At 40.3% G+C, this 17,414-nt stretch overlaps 1 protein-coding gene across 2 annotated transcripts in view; it reads right to left on the reverse strand.

The window, feature by feature from the left end:
• The window catches only part of large1 (LARGE xylosyl- and glucuronyltransferase 1), a 60,658-nt gene that overhangs the window by 16,878 nt on the left and 26,366 nt on the right, over positions 1–17,414 (reverse strand). The window contains exons 8-13 of one of the 2 annotated variants that reach the window (XM_032589323.1): positions 15,335–15,447; positions 14,210–14,335; positions 13,334–13,489; positions 11,483–11,646; positions 10,083–10,361; positions 9,852–9,998 (exon numbers count right to left, since the gene is read on the reverse strand). In XM_032589323.1, coding sequence (XP_032445214.1) covers positions 9,852–9,998; positions 10,083–10,361; positions 11,483–11,646; positions 13,334–13,489; positions 14,210–14,335; positions 15,335–15,447 — 985 coding nt within the window. The remainder of the gene's footprint in view (positions 1–9,851; positions 9,999–10,082; positions 10,362–11,482; positions 11,647–13,333; positions 13,490–14,209; positions 14,336–15,334; positions 15,448–17,414) is intronic. The other variant, XM_032589324.1, reaches the window with a different exon arrangement.

Genomic DNA, 17,414 nt, shown 5'->3' on the forward strand with positions numbered 1-17,414 from the left:
ATGATCTGGTAAAACAACAATCGGAGATTCTGAAAAAAGACTTTACCATTCTTCTGAAAGCTATAGGAAAATTAAAATTGAAGATTTTTCTTAGTGGCCCTGTCCCAGCAGCAGGATGGGTGACCTGAAATACTCTCAACTGCTTTTTATAAACAAATGACTAATAAAAGTATGTGCTGCCAGCACAGTGACATTCATCGATAACCACGATGATCTTCTCTGAATGTTTCCACTTTTTCAGATCTGACAGACGCCATCTTAACAAACATGGGATAAAGCTGTTTGCACTTACTCTCTGCAAACTTATTTAATTTCATCAACTGGAGCAACAACATGGCCACAGAACAACCGACCGAAGGACGCCTGATTAAGAAGGAACCCACCGCATATCGGGAACAAGCTGTTCCTAAACAAACAAACAAAACATCAACTGGAGAAGGAGCGACTGCTCTCCCCACTCCTCCCTGCTCCGGTGCCCGAACCCCCTTTTGCTCAGAGCCCTGGCCTCCTGGAGCACCCCCTGCTGCGCCTCATCTCATCCAGGCCAGGACGACTCCACGCCTCCACACACTCCTTCATTGCCTAATGCAGGGGTGCCAAAGTCGGTCCTCAAGGGCTGGCATCCTGCATGTTTTAGTTCTCTCCCTGGTGGCACCAACAACCTTTTCAGTATGTCAATGTTCTACTTAGGCTTCTAGCGAGCCATCATTTGATCCAGGTGCGTTAAACCAGGGAGAGAACTAAAACATGCAGGATGCCGGCCCTCGAGGACCGACTTTGGGCACCCCTGGCCTAATGAGAACCAAGACTCTCCTCTAAAGGCCTCATCTCATCAAGACCTGGACAGCTCATCAGAAATCTTTACACCTGAACTGAGTTTTCTTAACTTCAATGAAAAACTGAAATGGCTTTTCTCCTGAGCACCCAAAAGGCATGTTTTCCGGATAAAACTACTTATTTTCTTAGTGCTCAAAGAGCAAAACTACCTGACTATGATTCCCCAGAGTACCCTCCAATTGTTTCTGTAGTCTGAGATTGGGTGCCAGACATTATCTTTACACCCGTCTTCTCCAAGAATGCATCTAGCCCTCCAGCACTACATAATAGGACCTGTCTGGATCACTAAAAGAAAACTCACAAAAAACAGAAATACAAAATACAGCACCCTGAAATCAAACATCAGACCCATCCCCTGCCTAAAGGAACTTGAATCTCAAGAACTATTTCCCACTAACTCACTCAAGCTGGCTCTTTTAAATATTCAATCGTTAACACCAAAAGCTTTACTAATTAATGGCTTTGTCACCCAGCATAATATTGATGTTGTGTTCCGGACAGAAACATGGTTGGATGACAATACGGAATCACCTGTACTAATTGAATCGGCACCTCAGAATTAAATTTTTTTAAACTGAGAATAGAAAACATAAAAAGGGGGGAGGTGTGGCCTCTATATTTAAGAATATCATAAATTGTTACAAAATCTTTTTGGGCAATTTTACTTCTTTTTTATAATCTGGGTATTGAGGTAAAAGGTCATAAACTAACTAATTTTACACAAAACTGCAATGTAGAAAACTTCCTTACTGATTTTGATGAACTTTGTTGTGAAAACTGGCATAAAGTAGTAAGATCTTTCCAGGTTAATATAGAAAACAGGTCATAAAAGCCTGAAAGACATAAGTAATCTTGTATTTTGATTTACTGATGGCTATAAAATAAGTAATCTTGTATTTGATTTATTGATGATTATACAAAGAGTTTGATGTAATAAAAAGCAGATCAAGAAATGAATAGCATGATGAATAAAATGGTGAATTGAAGAATATAATTAAACTCAGATGATTATTAAAAGAAGTTATGTTTGAAGAATTAAATTAAAAAGATGACTGTGTTTAATGATGATCATACAGCATAGACAGAATTGTAACTGAAGTAATCATACATTGTGTGAAGCATAGTGACATGTGATTCTCAGACTGTGTTATAATTAGAGCAGAGGTCAGGGCCAGTAAAGGGGCGGGAAGACAGGGGAACTCCAAAGAGGAACTGGAAGGTTTTCTCTAAACCAGATTAAGGAAGTGGAACCAGATGGTAAGTGGACAAACAACAAAAAAGGAGAAGTGAACAAGGCGTTGACCGATGTGGAAAGGTTTGGTACTGTCCATGAAGCCATCGAACATTCAAGAAGTCATGTAAACCATCACCCCATACACAACTATGGGGCGAGAAAGTATAAAAACCCATGAAACGAGGAACAAGTGTTCTTAGTCTCTGGTGCTGAAGTCAAGCCAACAAGAAAATGCAGACAAAAGATGAGCAGAAGACCGCACCCTGGAACCAAGGGGAGGTGAAGACTCTGAACTGCTAGAAGGGGATAAGACCCATCGACCCTCAACCCTGGTTCCTGATTCGACTGCCACTCTGCGCTCTACCCAAGGATCTCAAGGCTGCTGCAACAGACTTGGTGAATGGACAAAGGTCACTGAGTGATGAAGATCTGAGTGTTCGTAAGACAACAACTGGTTCTGCTTTGCTTCTATTCGGAAGAGGATTTTGCCGTACAAAGACAAAGACTTTGACCAACATCGAAGCCTTCTGTTGCCGAGATCATCCATCATCTGGGTACGAGTTGAACTGCAACCCCAAAGCCTCGCTCAGTAAATTAGTGACACAGTATAGGGAAAGGATGAATGTGATTTTAATAATTTTTATTTTTTATTCTTAATTTGTAATCATTGATAAATTACCTATCTGTCACTAACCGCTGCTAATAGCTTGCTTAAAAAAAGATGCATTAAAATTCTAATGAGATCTGTGGACAGTGAAATTAATTGAGTCAACTATTGTTTTTGGTTCCTCTAGTGTAAAATCCATGAACATGTTTCTAGAAATTTGGTGGCTTCAGACGTTCCTTTAGTGTTGGTAAAATAATGACCTTGGGGCTTATGTTGAGCCACTAAAAATTGTCTAGTCTGTAACTGTCATGGAGCAGGGGTTTTTGGTTTTCTTTGTGGGTTTTCTTTTTTCTCTTTTTTGTTACTCACCGTTCAACCACCAGATGGAGTCAAACTCACCTCTTCTCCAGAGATCGGTGCATTACTTGCACACTGGTGTTTCATCACCTCATCAGGCCGTGAGTACAAGAGGAGCGGGCTGTCAGTACTTCGACGCCAGAGGGTTAGCCAGCAATGGTATTCTGAGGCCCCTAGAGATTTCTGTGTTTTCTCTGTGTTTTCTCAAGAGTATTTCTCTCAGTGACTCCTCTCGTGTTTTTTCCCCGTCTTCAGGTGTTCCCTTTCGAGACGCCTTGGATCTTCCCGTGACGATCAAGTCTGGTTTCCATTCTGGACTCTCTCCCTCGTGACGCCGTGGACCATACCCACTGGTTGCCTGAGTTCCGTCCTCTAGTTCCCCGTTGGATCACACGTCTTCCCTAGTTTTCTCCGGCTGGTTGCCGAACCGCTCCTCTGTCTCCGGTCTGCCCGAACTTACCTGCCCGCCCTCCGCCGCGCCTCCACAGACTCCCTAGACTGTTTCCCCGCTAAGAGCCTTGAACCCTGGACCCACAAGAGACTACAAGACCTGAATCCACGGACTACTGCCCCCGGACCGAGTTTTCTCATCCACCCCAGTAAGATTGATCCATTGTTTCTGTCGTCACTCCTCTTTCCCACCGTCTGTGAACTCACCTTTTCCCCCGCTGTCTCAGAGTTCTGACTGCTCCAAGAGACTTTTCCCCCTTCCAACCCGGACCAACACCTGCAGTTTATTTTGTATATACAGTATATGAATAAACCTTCTTTCACCTCTTTTCCGTTTTTCCAGTGTAGTGTTCTGCATGTGGGCAAGACAAATAGAACCCATCATGACAGTAACAAGTGCTCGTTGTCGATAGGGAGAGAGCTACCTTTAACAAGAGTGGTTATTGAAGCTATGCAGTTGCGAGGGCTACTCAGCTGATTGCTTCTTAACTGAAAAGGGTCATAACTTTTTAAAATGAAGGTAGTCAAAGGCTAGATGAGTCTCTCTCGACACCAGCTTAGACAGATTATCTCTCCTAGACCTGTCTCAGGGTAAGACTCAAGGGTTTTAGAGATTTTCCGGACCCGTTAGACCAGGGGTGTCAAACTCATTTTGGTTTAGGGGCCGCATACAGCTCAATCTGATCTCAGGGGGGTCACACAAGTAAACTCATTGCAAAATTAAATAGAACTAGTAAAAGTGCACTTGTTGATTTTTATATTAAACAAATTTCACTTTTACAAAATATATTATGAAAAAGCTCAGAGTTTTTAAGAAAAGCATGTGCAATTTCAACACTACTTTTACATTTATTTAAGTGCATTATGCATGAGAACTGATCACAGTGATTGTACAATGTTGCAAAACATTTATTCACAGTTTTTGGAACTTAAAAACACTGTCCTGCATGACATAATACATCAAACAGATAAAAATTAATAAATGATTTAAAATCAATTTTCCACATCTGGGAATCAATTTGAACAAATTGTCTGGCTTCACACATTTGAAATCTTAAGTGTCAGCTGCTTTAAACAGATATTTGATTAAGTACATTTGTCACCTTTCTTGTTGATGCATAAAATGTATACATATAGAAAAACTTACATACATAACATGTATTGCATGCATGAGAAATATTTTACTCAACAAAACTCTTTTGTTGTAAATCTGTTACTGACTAGCACTAACTTTAACAGAATTAATTCAGCAAATATTCAAAGCTGTAATTTTTAATAGTGCAACGTTGACAGTAACATTCCATAGGATTTAGTTTTACTCAGTATTTGCCCCTGAAACTTGGCATCTTTTAGCCTGGACAAGTACATCAATATCAGGCATCATGTCCTGAGCAGCAGCCAATTTCAGAGTCTCATTTAAGTATTAAGTACTTATGTGTGAGCTTTGAGCGCAGCTTTGTTTTATTTATATTCATTAGTGAAAAAATTTGCTCACAAAGGTATGTAGTCCCAAACATGGACAACATTTTTGCAGCCAGTGCTGTCAGTTTAGGATATCCTGGTAGGAGATACTTGTAAAATGTGTCCAAGCCAACTGATGCAAATTTGTCCTTCAATTCCACATCACACTGCAAATCAATAATTTCAAGTTGCATGTCAACGGGCACATCAGAAGCTCTGACTGTGAATGGTGAGCGAAAAACTGAGAATTCTGTCTCAAGTTCGCTAAATACCTGAAATCTTTTCTCAAACTCACTCAGCAACCTTGAAATCGTATCTTTGTACCGTTTCACATCACGGTTAACGCTTGCTGCGCACACATCTCTTAGACAGGGAAGATGAGCAGGGTCCCCGCTTGCCATCTGCGTCTCCCATAACGTCAGCTTTGACTTGAATGCACATATGGCGTCATAATACTGTGTTACAATTTTTTTGCGTCCTTGCAACATTTTGTTCAGATTATTCAAGTGTCCTGTGATATCAACCATAAATGCAAGGTCCTGCAGCCATAGCGGGCATTGTAATTCCTGAACAGGTTTACCTTTTTTCTCCATGAACTGTCCAATTTCCCCACGTAGATCAAAGAAGCGCTTCAGCACAGCACCTCTACTTAACCATCTAACTTCAGTGTGGTATGGTAGACCATGGGCAATGTTGCATTCACTGAGAAGGCTGTCAAACTGACGATGATTGAGAGCTCTGCCTCGGATGAAATTAACAGTTCGCACAACCACCTCCATGACGTGATCCATTTTTAACGACTTGCAGCAAAATGCCTCCTGATGCAAAATACAATGAAATGTCCAAAACTCACCCCCTTTATTTGCAGCTTGTACTTTCTCTTTGAACTTTGTCACAACACCTGTCTTTTTCCCAATCATTGACGGCGCGCCATCAGTAGCCAGGCTTACGGCGCGGGACCAGTCCACCCCGACTCTGTCCAGCGCTCCAACAACGGAGCGGAAAATGTCTTCAGCTGTCGTGGTGTTGGTCATGGGCACCGACTCAAGAAACTCTTCTGTGACAGTCAACGTCTCGTCAACTCCACGAACGAATATGGCCAGTTGAGAGACGTCCGCAATATCAGTACTCTCATCAATTGCAACAGAAAATGCGAGAAATGACTCCGTTTTGCGTTTGAGTTGGTTGTCCAAATCTGCCGATAGTTCCGAAATTCTGTCTGCCACGGTATTTCTGGTCAAGCAAATATTGGCAAAAGCTTGTCGCTTCTCAGGACACACAGTTTCGGCAGCCTTCAGCATGCAGTTCTTGACGAACAGTAAGGCTTTGATGCTAACGCTATTTGGCTAGCAGTTAGCTAGCTGGCTTTCACCGCAGCATCACTGGCCTCTGGACTCAGGGTGAAAACAGATTGCCGTTTCCTCAGACCCGTCAACATTTCATTTATCTTCTGTTTTCTCAGTTCTCCGTTAAAGTGCTTGTATTTTTCGCCATGCTGAGTTTCATAGTGGCGCCGAATATTGTATTCCTTAAGCACCGAAACCTGCTGCAGACACACAAGGCACACGGGTTTTCCATTCACCTCCGTGAACAAATAAGAAGAAGTCCATTTTTCTTGAAAAATCCGACCCTCTGTGTCTACCTTTCTCTTTTTTGACAAAGACATTTCGTTGATGAGGTTGCCAGGACCAAAGTAAAAAGCTGGTAAAGCAATAGAATCGAAGCCGTTTACAGGACCTGAAGCTCGGTGCTGCCATCTGCTGTTAGTTCCGATGCAGTGTTGCATCATGTTGTCCACTCTGAATAAAACACAGCGCCCCTCGTGGATAATATAGGAACTGCAGATTTTAAATTAAACGAAGTACACGTTTTTTTCAATAATCGTTGTTGAATAATGATAATGCATTTAGCCACCGGGCCGGACTAAATCGTTCGGCGGGCCGGTTCCGGCCCGCGGGCCGTACGTTTGACACCCCTGCGTTAGACGGAGAGCTGGTCAGTGGTCAGTCCATGGGAGTTGTGAGGTTTAGAGTGGGGCTGGCTATTGTGCAATAACAACTTTTATCTATAATATGCATTTACTATGATTGTTTAATAATTGTCAGTGACTACAACATTCATATTGATCACCCCCAAGACAGAGGAACAAAAAAGCTGTGTGATATTCTTGATAATTTAGGTCTAATTCAACATATTAACCAAGCAACACACAATCGAGGTCACACTCTGGACATGGTATTTTCAATGTCTCTGTGACTGAACTTCACGTTTATTATAAAATCTACAAAGAAAGACTGCGTAGCTGTCACTCAACACTAAAACATGCAAAGGAAACATTCTTTGCAGATTCTTAAGCAAAAACATTAACAATGCTTAAGGTTTATTTGGAACAGTTGACAGTGACGTTACCACCTGAATTTTCCTCTCCCGGTATTTGCTATTTCAAACCAATCTTCTTCCAGGTGGTGTAGGAGAGTTACTCAGCCAGGCTCTCCTTTGGCTTGATCAAGGGGACAGACAAACCACCCTCATTCAATGTCCTTCGTCACCTCTGCTGCTGTCTTGTGTGGAGGGAGAACAAGTGTAGCTTCCCAGCTAAGCTACACTTGTAGTTTAGCAGGGAAGGAGTCTGGAAACAAATATTTCTCTGTTTCAGGACCCATTTAGTTTCAGAGTATTTCTTGCACTATGGGAAGGGTAGTCATGATGAAAATATATCAGTTTCCCGTGTAGAAGTACTGCTTTCTCCCCCCATGCTTTTCGTACAATATCTTCCTTGGTTCTGCTGCAGAGAAATTTAACAACAATAGATCGCAGCCTGTTGTTTCTGTCCCCAGCAGGTGGTGGAGCTAGCTCTCAATGTGCCCTCTCCACTTTTTCTTGTTGCTCAATATCTGCTCCATGTTCTGTGCACACTCCTCCCCTGCATTAACTCAGTCCCGTCTCCTTCATTTTTTGATGTACCTTGATAAGTTCTGAGTAAATATTATCCAGCTGTTTTGTGTCTTTTTGAAATGTATGTAATATTAAAATGTCCTGAGACACTGAAATTTTAATTTTCATGATCTCTAAACCATATCAAAACAAGAAATATCTATGAATCTGAGTTTCACTTTCTGAGATGATAGACAAAAATGTTTCCATCTAATTTTTTGAGGTGTACCTCTATTAAAGAATGTTTATACGCCTATATTCTTAACTCAGAGATGTTACTTTAGACTATTATGAAAATGCTATATTTTTAATAAAAGTAAAGGAGAAGTAAAGCTGCTTGAAGTAACACTTAAACATGACAAGAAATAGTACACTGCTCAAAAAAATAAAGGGAACACTTAAACAACACAATATAACTCCAAGTAAATCAAACTTCTGTGAAATCAAACTGCCCACTTAGGAAGCAACACTGATTGACAATCAATTTCACCTGCTGTTGTGCAAATGGAATAGACAACAGGTGGAAATTATTGGCAATTAGCAAGACACACTCAATAAAGGAGTGGTTCTGCAGTTGGGACCACAGACCACTTCTCAGTACCTATGCTGTCTGGCTGATGTTTTGGTCAGTTTTGAATGTTGGTGGTGCTTTCACACTCGTGGTAGCATGAGACGGACTCCACAACCCACACAAGTGGCTCAGGTAGTGCAGCTCATCCAGGATGGCACATCAATGCGAGCTGTGGCAAGAAGGTTTGCTGTGTTTGTCACCGTAGTGTCCAGAGGCTGGAGGCGCTACCAGGAGACAGGCCAGTACACCAGGAGACGTGGAGGAGGCCGTAGGAGGGCAACAACCCAGCAGCAGGACCGCTACCTCCGCCTTTGTGCAAGAAGGAACAGGAGGAGCACTGCCAGAGCCCTGCAAAATGACCTCCAGCAGGCCACAAATGTGCATGTGTCTGCACAAACGGTTAGAAACCGACTCCATGAGGATGGTATGAGGGCCCGACGTCCACAGATGGGGGTTGTGCTCACAGCCCAACACCGTGCAGGACGCTTGGCATTTGCCAGAGAACACCAGGATTGGCAAATTCGCCACTGGCGCCTTGTGCTCTTCACAGATGAAAGCAGGTTCACACTGAGCACATGTGACAGACGTGACAGAGTCTGGAGACGCCGTGGAGAACGGTCTGCTGCCTGCAACATCCTTCAGCATGACCGGTTTGGCAGTGGGTCAGTAATGGTGTGGGGTGGCATTTCTTTGGAGGGCCGCACAGCCCTCCATGTGCTCACCAGAGGTAGCCTGACTGCCATTAGGTACCGAGATGAGATCCTCAGACCCCTTGTGAGACCATATGCTGGTGCGGTTGGCCCTGGGTTCCTCCTAATGCAGGACAATGCTAGACCTCGTGTGGCTAGAGTGTGTCAGCAGTTCCTGCAAGATGAAGGCATTGAAGCTATGGACTGGCCAGCCCGTTCCCCAGACCTGAATCCGATTGAGCACATCTGGGACATCATGTCTTGCTCCATCCACCAACGTCACGTTGCACCACAGACTGTCCAGGAGTTGGCGGATGCTTTAGTCCAGGTCTGGGAGGAGATCCCTCAGGAGACCATCCGCCACCTCATCAGGAGCATGCCCAGGCGTTGTAGGGAGGTCATACAGGCACGTGGAGGCCACACACAATACTGAGCCTCATTTTGACTTGTTTTAAGGACATTACATTAAAGTTGGATCAGCGTGTAGTGTTATTTCACTTTAATTTTGTGTGTGGCTCCAAATCCAGGCCTCCATTGGTTAATAAATTTGATTTCCATTGATGATTTTTGTGTGATTTTGTTGTCAGCACATTCAACTTTGTACAGAACAAAGTATTCAATGAGAATATTTCTTTCATTCAGATCTAGGGTGTGTTATTTGAGTGTTCCCTTTATTTTTTTGAGCAGTGTATAAGTGTTTCTGTTTCGCACCTAAAGGTGAAGAGTGTGCCCATGTCCAGCTGGGAGAGTAATTCTGCCTTAGACTTTGGGAAGGAGAGGCGATATCGCAGAGTCTCAAAGGCTGGAACTACTAGGGCTTTTTTGTTGTTGGCCATGTCAAGCTGTACCACTGATTTCCTGCAAGCAAAGACAATGAATGCAAATGAAGTTGTGCACAATAATAAAATTTAAAAAATTAATTGAAAGACTTGTCTTTCTTACCTGAGATACTCATAGAGGCCATACATGGGGAGGAAATCAATGTCTGATAGGAACATATACTTTGTGTTGACTTGCTGCATGGCCACGTTTCGCAGGAGATTGACCGGATAGAATTGCCCCTCTTTGTAGACTACATGGTAACCTACATTTCCGCGGCCCATCAGCACCTCAGATCCCTGTGCATATCGCAAGAACTGCTGTGCCTCAGCATCTGAAAGGTATAGGGCCAAACTGATGGGGCCTTCCCAGTGCTTACAGATAGCCTCTAACATCTGGAGCCTACAGAGGGGGAAGGACAAGTATGGTGACCTTATAAAATATGAATCACTATAATCAACCATACTTTCCAAACACTTGAGTTTGATAGGCTTACAGTGGAACTACATACCCCAACAGCTAAAATCTACAAATCCTTGAGACATCCACTAAAAATATTTATAGCTGCCTATTTTATTAGGGTAAAAACCAAATATACATAAAAAGGCACAGTGGAAATAGTCTTGGCACTGACACAGATGGTAAACTCCACAGTCTTCCTTTTTGCCACTCTTGGTGATTCAGCCAACCAGTGCCAAGGAAAATACATGACGCTCCTGTATTAGCGGCTGTCCAAACGGAAGACAATAGTGTATCAAGTAGAAATGTGTCGAAGTATTTTAGCTTCCCAAGCTGCATTTTTTTTCTTTAAGTATTTTAGATATCGTCACCTTCCTAGAATAATGGCATAAGTCATTTTTGACAAAAGTGATTTTGCAGGGAATGACTTTCCAAAAAACAAAACAAAAAAACGATGAAGGCCATTATTTTATGTTCTAAAAAAATCTGCAAACAGGCTTATTTTCCACAAATAATTTGGTGTTAGGTTCTGCAGAAAAATACTGAACTGCCAATGGACAGGGTCCACTGTGAAGCAAGTTTTGGCTAACCAGTCTTTAAAAGATTAGACTTATTTTTAAGCAACCAAAAGTGGTGGTTTAACAACAATGAACTTTGCCTTAGAGCATACTGCAAATGGCATAGCACCAAGAAAGTGTATTTAGTATTGGAAAGAATTTCCTGGCACAACATAATGACTTAGCAGATCCTTCAAATTTCCAATCGCAGTTATTTTAGAACTATTTGAAAAACTGTGCTGCCTTTATACATACTGATTCTGGGCTGAAATTGTGCCATTCCAGTTGTGTAGGGCAGAATTATCCAAAGAGCCCATATTGATAAAATTCTCATAATATGGAGTTGAACAGTTAGAACAACAGGACAAATGAACACAATTTGCAGTCATAGAAAATCTTCCTCATGTAATCGGTGCTATGATATATCCACTTTAACAGATGTACCAAAAATGTTTAGTGTACATCTCTGAAATGCAAAGAGTATATGACTCAGGTGTACAGCAGTACCTGTCCATAGATAGCTGGGCAACAAGAGTGACATCACTTTGGTCAGAACTGGGCTCATACTCATAGTGGAGAAAGTAAAGATGTGTTCGATGAACTGTAAATCTCTCTCGCCGAAACTCGTAACAGGGGTCATCTTCATCAAGCTCTGAAAGAGTCTTTTGTAGCTGCAAGCAAAGGAAAAAACACAGAAACAATTTAATGGCTGAAATACCTGAGTTACAGTTAGTGCAGAGTAATCACCCCAGCACTCCATGTTTACATTCTTCATCTAGTTACAAAATGACTGATAACTAATCATAAATCCTTAGCGATCATATTTTGAGAATAATTTTTGCAATTTAGCATATCAGCTTACTGAGTTTCTTTAAGTTGCTGACTTTGTCAAATAATGGGAAATATATTAAAGAATCTAGAGGAAAATTTATGGACTATAAGATGGTACGTAGATTTTATTTCACCCTATCCAGGCTTCATAGAATGGGTCTACTCACCAATAACCTATGCTGGAAATGCAAAACGGAATCCAGAACTTTTATACATACGATCTGGGAATGTAAATGCATTTCCCCATTCTGGAAAGCAGTATTACAACACATTGGAAAGTGGATAGGTGTGGAGATACCCATGTCACCAAGACTATGCTTTTTGAAGGATCAAACAGTGATGCCTAATATATCAAAACACCAAAGCACTGTATGTGTTCTGAAATAATAAAAACTTAAATAACAAAAGTTGCTGACTCTGACGCTGATATCCCCATAATATGATGGCAAAACAAATTGCATTCTCCACAGCAAATGTATGTGTTTCCACACCAAGCCACAAAGCGGTCCACCAGCTCTCTGAACTCGGCCTCTTGTCCATTTCTGATACACCAAACAAATAAAGACTCATCCAAAATATTCTTTAGACGATAGGACTCTGACAAATACTGGGAGTCTGAGATGTACAAAGTGAAAAGTCTTAAGAACGGTCTGCTGTCTGCACCTTTTCATACGTTTGAGGCCGTAATACTCAACCTTCACTGGCAGCTTTCCTAACACTTCTAATCCACCTTTTGTTACAAATTTATCAATCTGCCCACACAGTCCGAAAGGCAGGCAGAGAGATACGGGAGTAGAATCAAATTAAGAGTTAAGTGTTAAGTTACTGAACACTTAACTCTGCATGCCCAATATTCTGACTTGATTCTTGTCAGTACTTCAAGTTCATCCCTTTTATTTGTCAAGGACCTCATAATGAGAAATAAAAGCAATGGTTTTAACTTCCTCCTTCTCTGTCTTCACTTTATTTCTGCTTTGCCTCTACAACTTCTCTTCAACTTATCTGGGTTGTGGGTTCTCAATGTCTATATAATTTTAGCTTTTTAAATATTGACCAGCTGAAGCCGGCTCTAAAAACTGTTGTTGCTATGTTTATGCAAACAGTATGAAAGTAACACCAAAAATTTTGTCTGCAGCCCATAATCAAAAACCACAATAAGTAATCTTTCAAAAAACAATGTTTGGACCAAAAAAAGGGAGGAAGGAAGGTTTTTAAAAGAAGACGTTATGCAAAAGATGTCACCTTGTGAAGCAAAAATTTCTAGTTAGGATTTCTTGAAAATACTGAAAAGAAATGTCAAAATTAACATGACATTAAAAAGTTTGGGTATTGCAGTTCCTCATAAGGCCAAAAGACTAATTGAAAGTTATTTTACAATTGAAAAAGCACTGTTCATAGCACATAAGTGGTCTTCAGGGGTTTTTTGATAGCACATAAGTGCTATGAACAGTTGGTTTATTAATTTCTTAACTGTCCATAGCTCTACCGTGCTGCAATACAAGGTATTTCAGAAAATGTTTCACCTACATTTTCACTGTTGGGGTCAGCCTCGCTTGGACAGCCAAACAGCTCCCGTCGCAGTAGGTTACCATCATACTCCAGAAAAGTAAGATAAAGATTTCGAAAGAACTCAACATGCTTATTTTTGACTCGTAGCTTCTTGGGGGAGTTCCAATGGATTACCTGTTTAGGAGAACCATACAGAAAAGTTAAAGCAACTTCCAACAGCTTAGAAAACGCTTAGCCACTGGGCTGGTAGTCAGCCTCTTCAACATTTGTTTTATTTCCTACTGTACCACATCTCATCTGATGGATAGGCAAAAAGTTAAGTCACGTATGTTCCAAGTCATATTATTTTTGTTGTCATTGTAATGGATTGCTTACTTGTTCCAGGTTAGAGAAACTATATTGTTCCATGAATTTCAGTTTCTTCTTGTTTATGTTCATTAGCTTGGTTTTTAACCGACATGTTTCTGTTCCACAATGCTCTTGTGCATCAGTTGATAAATTCAAGAAATATTTACAATAATTCACACAAAGTCTGATGAACACAGTGAAGTTTACTTTCTCTTTGAGCAGATATCAAAACAATTCTTCAGTGTTGCACAGCATTCCACAAATAACGGTCAAAAAAACTGCATGGAACCAAGCTAACTATATTACATCCATTTTTCTTTCTGATCTACTGTCACACAGCACATTTCATATGATTTTTCAAGTACTAGATGACTCTTACACAAAAACATACTAATTGAAGATATTACTGCTAAGGAAATATCTAAATATACAAAATGTATACAATAATCATACACAATAATAAGCAATGTAACAAAATTACATTTTTGTTTTTTACAGTCACCTTAAATATTGGCAAAGACTGATTGTAGAAACACCTGATCTCACCTTCAGGTCTGATACATCTTTGTAGCATTTTTCAGAGCGTGTGTGGTCTGACAGTTGAACGTTCCAATAGCAGGGCAGCTGGTGAACAAGGAACGGGTTCTGCTTGATCACTGCATTAAAGATGTCCTAAGGACCAAATGGCATACATGACAGTGACAGATTTGACAAATTTGAATAAAAAACAATAAACATTTAGTTGTCTACTATTTTCTATTCTTTAAGTCAAATAAATTTAGCAAGTTTTAGATTTTGTATCTAAATGTGAGTTTGTGAAAGATTAACTTACAGTAATAAGTTGTGTTAACCTTTATTAATTTTGTCAAACCTCCAAGAGTTGAATAAACTAGAGTTTTTAGGTTAGCACTTAAAAAACTGAAATAAGACATAGACCAAAGTGGGAACTATTTCCCAGTGTGCTTAGCAGCATGATTTTGTATCCTGCGTTGCGCCGCGAGTCAGATGGAAGTGTGTTACATTGATCTGATGCTTGTGTGTTAAGGCAAATGTTCATTTTAATACAAGTCTCAGTTTGCAAAGCTTGAGGATAATGTCCTGATCACACTAAATGTTTTTAAACATAATTTATTGTGATGTTTAATAAAATTCATTATCAAATTAGAAATTTTGTTTGTGCAATTTGAAACAAGAATTTTAATAATTCTAAAGTAAAAATAAATAGTTATTATTAACTTGATATTATGAGTGAAAATAAAAGAGAATGTGTCCTCTGTAACTAGGTGAGGGCAGTTTTTTCTTACATATTGTGAAATAAGTGGTTTAAAATGCAGCATTAAGTTAAAACTCACAATTCAAGATCAATGAACTTAAAAAGCAATGTTTAGACAACTTGTCTCTCATTTTTAAACCAACTTTATGAACTTTAATTTCTGAGTTAAAACCAATACAATTTTCTTGTTGGGCAGCAAGTGAACTTTCATTTTCAAGTTAGAAAGTGAAATTTTGAAAGTTACGGTGTCTCTTCAGGATTAATTGAGCATATTTCAGTTTATGCTGAAATTATACACATTTCCAACATTTGTTAGATTAGTTATGATTTTTATAAAACATTTGAAAAATAATAATCAAGTTTGTGCAGGTGCAGAAAAGAATCTGTATTAATGTAACCTGGTCTGCCAATGAGGTGGACAGCATGCTCATTAGTTCTCTTTCTGCAGTCAGTCTCCACATCTGCTCCCATCTGACCTTCCGTAACCGATCCAGGAGGAGTAAAATAACCCCTAAAAAAAATGCAAAAACATACAGGATTATGTTACAGTTTCAAATAATGTTCTCCTGATGTTCAAGCAAAAAGTGGACTTATGAGCTAAATGAAGAAACTCAGGTAGGCAAAAGGGTGAGAACAAAAATGCATACAGCTCAATCTATTGTTTATTCAGATCGATTAGAGCACTATCAACAGTCTTTCACTTACTGAAATATTTTATAACCATTAGGAAAATTAAGAACTACGTAGAACTAAGATTGAGAACTATTTTTCCAGAACTTTGTTTGGTAACACTTTATTTGACGGGGTGTGAATAAGACTGTCATGACACTGTCATAAACATGACATAACACCTGTCATAAACATGAGTAAGTCTTCATGAATATTTATGACTGTTGTCATAAAGTGTCATTTGGTAAATCATGACACTTTTAATACAAAGTTGACATTATTCAAAATGTCTTCGTTATGACAACTTGACATTAACCAAGAATTCGTTATAACAACTTGACATTAACCAAGAAATGACATAAATTTGTTATAAAAGTATTACTTTAATAACATAAAGCTACATAATAGCTTTATGTTTTCATATTTTAATAGATGCGGGGTTCACCCTGGACAGGTCACCAGTCTGTCGCAGGGCAACACATAGACAGACAGGACACACAACCATGCACACTCACACCTAGGGAGAATTTAGAGAGACCAATTAAAATGTTTTTGGACTGTGAGAGGAAGCCGGAGAACCCGGAGAGAATCCACCATGCACAGGGAGAACAAAATGCAGAAAGACCCCGGGCCGGGAACCGAACCCAGGACCTTCTTGCTGCAAGGCAACAGCTCTACCAACTGCGCCACTGTGCAGCCCCATTTGTCAACTTTTTATGTTCAAATATAAGACCCTGACTAGGTTTACTTGTGAGAGCCCAGGAAGTAGTGGCTTCACAGGCTTCACTGTGAAACCACTACTTCACAGTGAAGTAGTGGCTATCCATCTCATATACTGACACAGATATGTGTCTAATTTTAGTCTTTGTATTAATTTTACTATAAGGCGGGTCAGCACCCATTAGTGCTTCAATAATGTCAGAATATAATCCAGGTATATTGGTTCTATGCTCGATATTAGGGCAATTACAGTTTGTACATGTACGTAACTGCCTCTCTTGGTAATTTAATGGGACATAACAATTGATCAGTTTGGGCATAGCAACAGGCTATTTGTTCAGTAGTTAACCAGTCGACACGTGTCTGATTTGGATTTCTGTTCACATTTACAGTTGCGTGTATATGATCAAATCTAACTGACACCTCTAAGGGGATGTAATCAACAGCGGACACCTTATATAGAACCCAGGGTCAGTGCAGATGTGAGTTAAGTGAAGATCTCAAAGTTGACAAAAACGAGGAAGCACAGGTAACACGACACAGACTGGACAATGGGAGGGAGGACAAAACCACAACAAGGATCCGGCGGGAAGCAGGGGACACAGGTGAGGTTAAATACACGAGGGATAATCAGGGTAATAGCTGGGGATCAAACAGGGGGAGGATACGACAACACAGGGACTAAATTAACATAAAAACACACACAAAAATCTACACCCTCACACGTACAGATGCAGGCACTACCCTCCGATAATATGCTGCAGGCACCCTTGCATCTGTGCATAATTCTGAACTTTATCCCTAGAAAAGATTACTACGTTTTATACATACAGTATTTATATTAACATTTCTATAATTTATCTTTATTTATTTTCTACATGTAAACAGATGTTATTACCTCAACGTAAAAACATTTAATTAAATAATTTTTTTGGCCGTGCTCCCTGATAACAATTACTACTTTTAGAACTTGCTCTACGAGCGATTGGCAATCTCCCCCTTGGGCGACCAGGCACCATGTTGGTGACTCTTCCTCTACAGAGTATACATTTCACCCTCTGTCAATGCAAATTCAGCTCTGGGAACACT

This window comes from Xiphophorus hellerii, chromosome 17, assembly GCF_003331165.1.
Source record: "Xiphophorus hellerii strain 12219 chromosome 17, Xiphophorus_hellerii-4.1, whole genome shotgun sequence".
Taxonomy (NCBI): Eukaryota; Metazoa; Chordata; class Actinopteri; order Cyprinodontiformes; family Poeciliidae; genus Xiphophorus; species Xiphophorus hellerii.